We start from the raw sequence: 9,684 nt of genomic DNA, 5'->3' as shown, positions 1-9,684 counted from the left end.
GACTACAGTTAAGTACAGCGACCCTTTCTCCCTGGAACTCAGTCAAAACCATTTGGCATTAAAAAAATAAGAAGAAGGCCTTAATACCCCTACCCCCACTTCTAGATCAGGGCAGGAAAGATAGGAAAGAGTAAGAAAGAAATGAACATATTAATGGTGACACAGATGGAGAAAAATCAAAATTATGAAACTGTCATGTCATAAAATAAATAGACTTCCTCTGGGGAGCAATATTTTACAAAGCACAAGCAAGCCAATCCTGTTATCCTGAGTAGAATTTTAATAAATAATGCCATTTGTTTCACTAATTTTAAAAGCTAAATACAAGGTACATCATTTTTTGCCCCAGGCAAAAATAATATGGAGCCTACATGATTACTGGGATTGTTTCTGGACACCATCCGGCAGCACTGCAAAGAGCTCCTGTCCTGTTGGTCTGCTTTCTATTTGTACAGATTAATTCACAATGTTGCTATCCTTGTAGGAGTTCCCTTTTTTTCTCCAAGCAGATAAATTATTTTACTTTCACAGTCTTGTCATAAATTTGTTAATAATACAAAAGAGCTAACGTACGAATTCTGTGGAGAAAAGCTAGTGGTAAACAAAACTGCATATCTAAAGTAACAAAAAATAAATAAATACACCAAATTTGAATTCGCTCTTTTTCTGTCACATAATTAACTCAGTCACCATTCTTGGTTCAGGGGATGGCCAACGTACCCTGCAATTCATAACCACCATTAAGTAATAAAGAAAAAAAAACTCTATTCGTTAAAAAAGGGGGGAGCCCAATGACAGCAGTACACAACTCACCTTTCAGAAACAGAATCAGTACTCCTGGTGTTCTACTAAGTTTTAATTTAGACTGGTTTAGGTACAATAGAAAAGAAACCTGCAAACACATGCTGTTTTAGTAACAAATACCAGGTAGCCAGATTTGTTACGTATTGTTGCAAGCTAGAAACTAGGAAAAGGAGAAACCCTTAACAGGAGTAGGCTACAGATATGAGAGCTTCAAGGGCATGAGAAGTAATGGCATTCAGGAAAGTGTTTTTTCCACATTGGTACATTTTTTAAAGTTTGCCATAAAAAAAAAACCCAAGAAAACAAACAACAACCAAAAACCCCCACTAAATTTGACAAAAATAGTTGTATTACTAATGGTCACTTCTATTTCTAACTGCCTCACATAGAGAGCATTAAGACATTTAGGCACTTGTTTTTTTCCCCCTAATACTGTTCTTTCCTTTTAATCTACATAAAATTATTTAACACTAAATATGAAAAATGTAAACTTAATTTTCCCCATCAAAAAAGGTATAAGATCATATTTTTCCTATTCACCTTAAGAATGCAACCAGTTCCTCTCAGGCTGGAGGATCTTTTCACTGTTTTAACTTCCCTCTCTCTCTCATTTTCATTTCCTTTTCCGCTTCTCAAAACATTTTCCATAAATAAATTAAGATGAAATAATTAAAATCCAGTTGATCTGTAATTCCATTCACTGAAAAAAAAAGAGAAGAAAAAAGAAGCCTACTGAAGCAGGAACACGGGTTGCCCAGAACCAAGGCTGGGTAACTGGATGTTTTTGTTTGTTTGGGTTTTTTTTCCGCCCCCCCCTGATCTCCACACTGGGAGGGGAAATGTAGAAGTGGAAAGAGTCGGAGAGAAGAGGGTACTACCTTTGAGATCGCTGTTGGTTTTGATTTTTAAAAAGATATTTGTGAAAGTCCACCATTCCTTTATGCGCAAAGAACCCCAGAAACAAGCTGCAAAAAATGTTCCTGATGTCTATTTACAAGTGTCCCTAGTTGCTGCTTCGAGGCCCCAGTCCCTCCCTTCTTAGGACCCCAAGTCCACCAAACTGGAGGTGAGGGGGCCCAGCAGGGAGTCCTGGAGCTGATGCTGGTGGGCTTGCAGGCTGTGCGCTGACTGAGAGGCTGTTAAACCCGGGAGAGAATAGTTGGAGCTCCTGGCGTGGCCCATGTTGCCCTGCAGCAGAAGGACGGAGTTCTGGTCTGGACTCTGGGGAGGTGAGAACTCTTCTTCTGAGCTGGACATGAGTGGCTTGCCCCCTTCCAGAGGAGAGAGTTGATTCTGCTTGTTGGAGGAGGAGTTATTGTTTTCGGTGTTCTCCCTAAGAAACAGAGGACAACACCATATGGTTAAAAAAAAAAAAAAGTGTGAGATGGAGGGAGGGAGCTGGAAGAAGGAAAGGGCCATTGTGCAATCAGTCACTGACCCAAATGGAGTTCTGCCCTCTCACCCACCCCACAGAGTCCTGGGGGAAAGAGAGGAGGCCTAAGAGACTTGAGAAAGGTGATGCCGGATCCTTTCCTCTTCCAGAGTTTAGAAAGCCAAATCAGCAGTGCTTATTTGAAATGCACAAAAAATTATCTTTAAATTTTTGTTCTAACAGTTATTATTAAATACCTATCAAGAAGTACCACATTTAGAAGTAAGGAAATTTGAAAATCTTCCAACAAATGGTTGTTGGTGATGAAGAAAATGACGGGGGGGTGGGGTCGAACAGCGCCCAGTGCACAGATGTTTGGTGGTGAATCAAGTCAATTGTCCTGTTCCCATCTGAGGAAACAATTAACTGTCGAGTTTCCCTGCCCCTGCCTGGAGGTTGTGGTTTCAGAGGCACAGGACAGGTCATGGGAAGTGGTGTCCAGAGCGGCCCAGTGACCTGAGTAAACACAGGGAGCGCAGCCAGTCTCTCCGATTTCATCAGGGAGTGGGCCCTCTGGCCTGGCTTAAAGGACAGGCCGTTTTGTAACAGACGTCTAAATGGAACTGTACCGTCCCTGGCCCGGTGTTATTCGCTCAGTCCTCGGTGCCTCACGTGCTCTTTCAAACTCCCTGCGGACACACACACCGGCGCACACTTTCCCGGCAGGGGAACTTCAAGACCAGGCACAGCCTGAGCGGGTGTGATGTACCGGGATGTCAGCCTGGGCGCTCGGTGCTGCTAAACTGCAAGGTCTCCCAGCCCTCGCGCTTCTGCCTTCAGAATGCCCCCCACCCCGGAGTTGCCTGTCTGTCCAACTCTTCCCATCTCTCGCAGTCTCTCTCTCCCAAAATGCCCATCTCGGCTGAATTTCTCCACACTCTTGCTTCCCAGAGGGAAACAAGGCGGCGACTTCTTCGGCCTCCAGGCTCCGAAGCGAACAAAAGAAACTCGGCCGACTTGGGCGTTCAGGTTTCCCCGAAACTGCTCGGCTCTCCGGAGCGCTCTCCCGGCCGCCGCCACCTCCCCGAAGCTCTTCCGAATCTTGGTCGGAAACTCCACAGCAAAAGAGTGGAGCCGGGCCAGGTGGCCAGGGGTGTTCGTGTGAGGAGAGCGGAGGCAGAGACAGGTTGAAAAAAATGTTGTCTTCTGTGTTCTGGGGTGAGAGAAGTCTGAGATTGGAGATCCATTCCTCGCCCGGGTGAGCGGCGCAGACAGCGGGCCGGACCCGCCGCGGCACCCGGCCACGCGCCAGGGAGCCGACGAAGAGAATCAGTTCTGGACTTGGGGCGCCGGGGAGTCAACGCAGCGCCAACCCTCCCAAAGCGCTCTCTTCTGTGGACTTCTTTCGAAAGACTCCTCCCTTTGTGCAGCTAGTGCGAATGGAAGTGACCTCTCACCCAGAAGACTGCCAGGAAAGCGCGACTGAAGGACCCGGCGCGAGTGGAAACTGAGCAGAAGTTTCAGGACAGCTTCACCCTTCCGGGGTGCGAGAAGAGAGAGGTTCGAGATCCTCAGCCCCCACTGAACCCCTTCCCCCGCGATACCAATCAACGTTTCCCTTCTGCTTGATCTAAAAACTCACTCTCCACCCGCCACTCCTCTCCCTCTAGCCAGCCAAGAAGACATGAAAAACAAACCTAGCGCCAACGTTTCCCGACACTCACATCCCAGGAAATCCACGCGCGGACACTCAAATCAGATGAACACCGCCCTCCACCCTCCCCCCATCCCTAGCGAGCGATCTCAGAGTTCATGAACTTTCGCCGCAGTGCAGCCGAGGCCGGGGCGCCGCCCCGCGGAGGGGCTACGGCCAGCGGGGTGATCGAGGTGGTTGGTGCCTGCGGGGGTGAAAAGGGGCGGAGGGGAAAGGAAGGCTTCCCAGGGTAGCCCGATCTGCGGGAATGATGCCGCGTACCTTTCCTTGGCCTCGGCGGCCCGGTCTCTTTGCCTCCGGTTCTTAAACCAGTTGCTGACCTGGGTGGTGGTGAGACCCGTGGCCTCGGCCAGCTCCCGCTTCTCACGCGGCGAGGGGTAAGGGTTATGCGCGTACCACTCCCGCAGCACGCCCCGCGACTTCTCCTTGAAGCAGTAGCTGGTCTCCTCGCCGTCCCAGATGGTTCGTGGCAAAGGGAATTTTCGGCGCACCCGATATTTGCCCACCGCGCCCAGGGGCCGGCCGCGTAACTTCTCGGCTTCCACGTAGTGAGCCTTCAGCCACAGTTGCTGCAGCTTGGGGTGATTGTGAGGCGAGAACTGGTGGCTCTCCAAGATCTTGTAGAGCTCGCGGAAGTTGCCGCGGTGGAAGGCGACCACGGCCTTGGCCTTGAGCACGCTTTCATTCTTGTGCAGGTGGTCGCAGGCGGGCAGCGACCACAGGAACCTGCCCAGGCGCTCCAGGTTCCCGCCTTGCTGCAGAACCTCGCACACGCACGCCACTTGCTCCTGTGTGAAGCCGAACGATGGCAGCATCGACATGGCTGGGGCCTGCCGGGGCGCACTACCCGGGCGCACGCGGCAGGGAGCAAAGCCGAAAAAGCAGGGGGAGGCAGCCGCAGGGAGGGGGGCGCGGCAGCTCCTAACCCCCTCCCTAGGCTGTGCGAAGGCGTAAAAGCGAGTCAAGACTTGAAGACGGGCGGCCGAGTAAGTGGAGGAGGAGTAGAGCGCGCGCTGGAAAAGGAACGGCCGGCTCACTCCGCAGCTTTTCGGGCCTCGCTGGCTCCTGCCTCCGGCCGGGTGGATGCTGCTCGTTGCCGGGGAACTTGGTTTCTGTTCTCCCTGCAGCTGCCTTAAAGCGCGCAGCGTTCTCGGCGCGCTGATTGGCTGCGGGCGGCGCCTATCCGGGGCTGGCCAGCCCGCGCGCCGCCGGGCCGGGCTGCGAGGCCGCGCCGCCCCGCGCGGGGAGGGCGAGGCTGTACAGCGAGGGATAGGGAGTGGTGGGAGGAGAGGGACCGCGAGTGGTGAGAAGCGAAGTGGGGAGGAGGGAGGGAGCGGTGCTTCCCAGGGACGGGGGGCGGTGGGAGTGGGTGAGCGCGTCAGGACCTTGCAACGTGAGCCCCCTCTGCTGTGTCACCTAAGGGCAGCCGCGCACATCTTTGCACAAATCAATGGCTCCAGACCTTCTAATTCCCCTCCTCTCCCTCCGTACCTCTGTCCCTGTCCTTTGCAGACTTGCCATTTCCCGGTGAGCTCATATTTAATTACCTTAATGTTGGAATGAATAAGTAATGGATTGATGAATAGCTTATGGAACGCGATAAATAATACAAGCGTAGACCAGTCCTCTGGGCTGCAGCCCCTGCAAGAATGGCTTCTTTCCTGGCTGGCTTCAGCTCCAGGAGCCAAACCTAATTTCCTCCCCTCTTCTCTCCTGCCCCCACCGCCCTCCAAAGCGCACAAATACTCCCAGCTGTATAGCGCTTCCCTCATTCTCAAAAGGCCACGACTATTTGGGACCAAGAGAAGAATTGTGTAGAGCATAGTTGCTGAGCAAATAGAGATTACAAGAGTTCATTTGCGATTCGGAATTTTAATGATCTGTGGTTTAAGTCGGCAGGCAGGCTTCTGGACTCGGTTTCCCTATCTGTGCGGTTGCCACCTCTGCTACTGAGGAATGCTGAGAAGCTTTACTTGCTATTAGCAAAAATGCTTTGGGAACATCGCACGAAAGGCGCTGGATGGGGTGTAAATTAAATAAAACTGTGTCCGGCTCCAATAGCCGTCCGGTTGTAACATAATATTGCCCTGTTCTGAAAGGGACACTGCCCTCAAAGCGAGGACGACCGCGGCTCCAACAAGATTAAATAAAGAGGGATGTGTGTGTGTGTGCATGTGTGTGCCTCTGTGTGTGTGTGTGTGTGTGTAGATTGCAATGCTGGCCTATTTTACTGCCAGGGATTGAGAGATGTCTTGCAATTTCAGCCCCATCATCTGTTATTTTGTGTATGTGTGGAGAATGCTTAGTAAAACTACACAAACAAATGGAGCTGTAATTATCTTAAGCCTCATTTGCACACCTTGTTCCAAAGCAATTATTAAAAAGATTTTGAAAACAATTAGCGTCTCTAAATAGAGATAATCTATTGTCAGTAGCCGAGACTGGCAGGAGATAAGAACAATGCGTGGAGATAAGGGGAGCCAAAGGGTGGAAGAGTGACTTTATGACTATACTTATCTCTGATTAGATAAGTTCAAAACAGAATTTTAAGTACACTTCAAAATTGCTTTTGATTTAAATGCGTCCTCTTAGTCAATGCGGAACAAACCCTAGGTTCTTTAAATTTGCTTCTTTAAATATGTTTTGGTTCCATCAGCAAGAGTACAGCATCACAGAACCATTTACATATTGAGACCTAAGTGGGAATGGAAGGAGAAGCACTGTGTGGGTTTCCCCTTGTATTATTTAGATGGTTTTAGAACCATGCACCCATTCCAATGCACCCTGCAATGTACATCTTAAAGTTGTGAAGGGTTTCCACACCCCACCCCACCCCCATCTGTCTCTTGGGAGACTGAGTAGACACGAAGCTGCTTCTCCACTGAACTCCCAAACAAAGCTTTTTGCATCTTTGAAACCTTTGCCTTCAGTATCCCAGGCAATTAGAACTTGGAAGCAAATGCTGATATTTCATTATGTTTGGGATTATCTTTAAATGCATTTAATAGGTGCATATTATTTCAAGAGAACCCCTACCACATGGTGTGCCGAATGACTTACTTTCTAAACTGGAAACCTGGCAAAGCAGAGCCCAAGCCCATGTGTCTGGTAATTTTCCCTCATGGTCTTATTTTAGTGCTCATGATGTTTCAGATGAAGTCTTGAAGAGCTGCAGTGTCCTGCCAGAAGGAATGTCTCTGCTTGGAACAGTCATTATTGACATGGCAGCTGTGTGCGGACTGGAACGGAGGTTTAAACTCGGCTCTAAAAAATCAGTTAATACCCTAAAGTCTGGAGCAAGTGCGCAGAATTACAATGTGTGTGTGTGTGTGTGTGTGTGTGTGTGTGTGTTGGGGAGGGGAACAGGGGGAGTCTGTAAATATAACCACGTCTCTTAAAAGACAAAGGGTAAGTTGAATATGGGATGTACTTTGTAATTAACAATTTTGTATAAGGAAATGAGGCACAGCTTGGACAAATAAGAGCAGGTATAGATTTACAGGGAGCAGAGAGACGACAATTAGACATCCACTACCTTCCCCGCCCCCAACCCCCCACCCCCGGCTTCCTCCAGACCTCCCTGCCCACTTCTTTTCATCTCTCTTCAAAAGGAATCAAGACGCACTAGACGGTGGCGACAACTGGGAAGACGACTGTGCGGATGCGGCGACTGCGGGCACCGGGGTTGATAAGAAGTGGTGCTCGTCCTTGGAGGCCGTGCCCTGGCCCGCCAGCCTTTCTCTCCTAGTGTTCAGTCCAGTAGATCGCACGATTAGAAAGGAAATGTGCTATTCGCTTTGTACCAACGAGCCTACCTGCTATTTCGATCCCTCGGTTAGGGAAACCAATTTTTATAAATGTTAATTATTGGCTCGGATATATAAGGTTTCCCAAAATGGAACCTTTCACTGCAAACCACTAAAAGAGGTAAAATGACATGAATTTACAAACCACATAAACCAAATGATCCATTTTAAATCGCACACAGAAAGGTTTGAGTTGTTCTAGTAACTTAAAACCTTTTGCTGTCAATGCAAATCACAAGAAAACAGAGATTCGTCGGAGATTTAAAGGCAAGGAGCAGCACCGCTGCTGCCCTCGCCGCTTCGTGGGTCCCCAGGGTAACACAGCTAGAAAGGGGCTCCCAGCGCCAGGTTTCTGCTCTTTTGTGCCTCCGCCGTGCAGGTAACCGCCGGATGCACACAACTGGTCTGTGGAAAGGTTGATGCGGAGGCATCAGTTGGTGTTAGGGTTTCTAGGTCGGGTTAAAACAAGGCCTTGTGTCCTCTGGCTGAGACCCACTTATTTCCCTTCTGGCTTGGAGCGAGCTGCTTGGAGGCTCCTGGCCCGCTTTCTTGGAATTCTTTTGCCATCAAGAACGACAGCGAGGATTCTACTCTACCTACAGATATTTGGGAGGGAAGGGCTTTGGAAGGTGTTTCATCAATAAATTATTGTCGTCGCTCTGGGGCAGTGAGGATCCCAAATCCTGGCTGAAGTGTCAACGTTCATCTTTTTCCTTTACTTGGTCGGAAACTCCAGGTGCCCTCGACCCCTCCGGATGCCGGGCTCCGAGGGCGGCGCGGCGCCGGAGCAGCCTCCCACCTGCCTCCTGGGGGACGCTGCTCCCCGCGAGCTCTGGATAGGCCGAGGGCTCAGGCGGGGCGATATGCGGACCCGAAAGAGAGAAATCCAAAACCAGTCCATTAGTAAATGAGTTTTGTGTTGTCAAGGTTCTTTCCCATCCACTTGCTGTTCTGAAAAATAGATCACGTTTCGTTATCTTTAGTGGGAATCTGCAACGTGACACCGGATCCGCGCGGCCCCCGCCTCTCCCTCCCTTCTTTCCAGCCTCGCTTGGCCGGGCCAAGGGGAGCCGGGCGGCCTCCTTGGCTTATTTCTGAACAATGAAGATTTGTCTGTTCCCCTAATATATTTATGTATGTATGGAGGGAGGGCGTTTTCTCCTTGAAGCGGGAAGCGCGCGACCAGAGCCTCTCGCTTCTTTGGTGCGAAAACGCAGCGCCAGCCCAAGACGCCGGGAGACTGCCGTTCCCCGCCTACACCTGGACAAACAGAGCCGGCAGCGAGCCCGGCTTGCTGCTAAAAACCCTGCCGCCCCGCGCGGCTCCTGAAAATACAGTCTCCACATTGTCCCGGGGTCGGGGAAGGGAGAGAGCAAAGAGAAAAACAGGCAGAGACACACTGCCGCGAGGGAACTCACAGTGAATGGGGACCGTGCTGGAGTTGGTGTGCGTGTGTTTGGGGAAGTTACCCTCTCTCCGAGTGTGTCTCCAGGTTTGGTCTCTCTCTGTGTCTCTTTTTACCTCATCCTCTTTTTCAGCCTGAAAGAGGAAGCTCATTCATTCTCTGTGTGAACCTCTGATTCCTTCATTCTCTGTTTTATTGTTTCTTATCTCCATCTCACCCTTTGTCCCTTTCGTTCCTTCATTGTCTCATTCTTCGCGTTTCTCTCTCACACTCTCTCTGTCCAACACCCTGCCCCCTTCACACACACACCCTCTCCTCTCTCTCTGGATCCATTTCTCTTTTGCTTTCTTCTTTTTCTCTCTCGTTCCTCTCCCTTCCTCAAAGCTCTTGACGCCTGTGCCTGCTTCCCCAGGACCAGGCACTGTGAGGTCTCCCAGACCATGCTCTGCTGATATGCTGCACCCAGGCAGCGTCTGCTGAGTAGACTCTGAAGTCCTGGCAGGGGCATCTGGTTCAGTTGGAGGGGACCCCTCACACGGAGTAGTGGTGTAGTCAACAGGTGGGGGCGCCCATGAAGGACTGA

The 9,684-nt window shown here is 50.3% G+C and overlaps 1 protein-coding gene across 1 annotated transcript; it reads right to left on the bottom strand.

The window, feature by feature from the left end:
• Positions 1-835: 835 nt before the first annotated feature.
• SIX1 (SIX homeobox 1) lies at positions 836-5,139 on the bottom strand. The gene is made up of 2 exons (XM_005890686.3): positions 4,152-5,139; positions 836-2,137 (listed from the first exon to the last, which is right to left on the bottom strand). The coding sequence occupies exons 1-2, from the start codon at positions 4,709-4,711 to the stop codon at positions 1,843-1,845; spliced, it is 855 nt and encodes a 284-aa protein (XP_005890748.1). The 5' UTR covers positions 4,712-5,139; the 3' UTR covers positions 836-1,842.
• Positions 5,140-9,684: the final 4,545 nt, after the last annotated feature.

The sequence above is a fragment of the Bos mutus genome, chromosome 10, assembly GCF_027580195.1.
Source record: "Bos mutus isolate GX-2022 chromosome 10, NWIPB_WYAK_1.1, whole genome shotgun sequence".
Taxonomy (NCBI): domain Eukaryota; kingdom Metazoa; phylum Chordata; class Mammalia; order Artiodactyla; family Bovidae; genus Bos; species Bos mutus.
The sequence above is the reverse complement of the archived record's forward strand: the minus strand, read 5'-3'. Positions and strand labels throughout refer to the sequence as shown.

Bases quoted from the DNA above. Each gene is read 5' to 3' on its own strand.
- SIX1 (XM_005890686.3), bottom strand. From the start codon at position 4,711: ATGTCGATGCTGCCATCGTTCGGCTTCACACAGGAGCAAGTGGCGTGC. The intron at 2,138-4,151 runs GTACGCGGCATC...TCTGTTTCTTAG, and splicing joins GCCGCCGAGGCCAAGGAAAG to GGAGAACACCGAAAACAATA.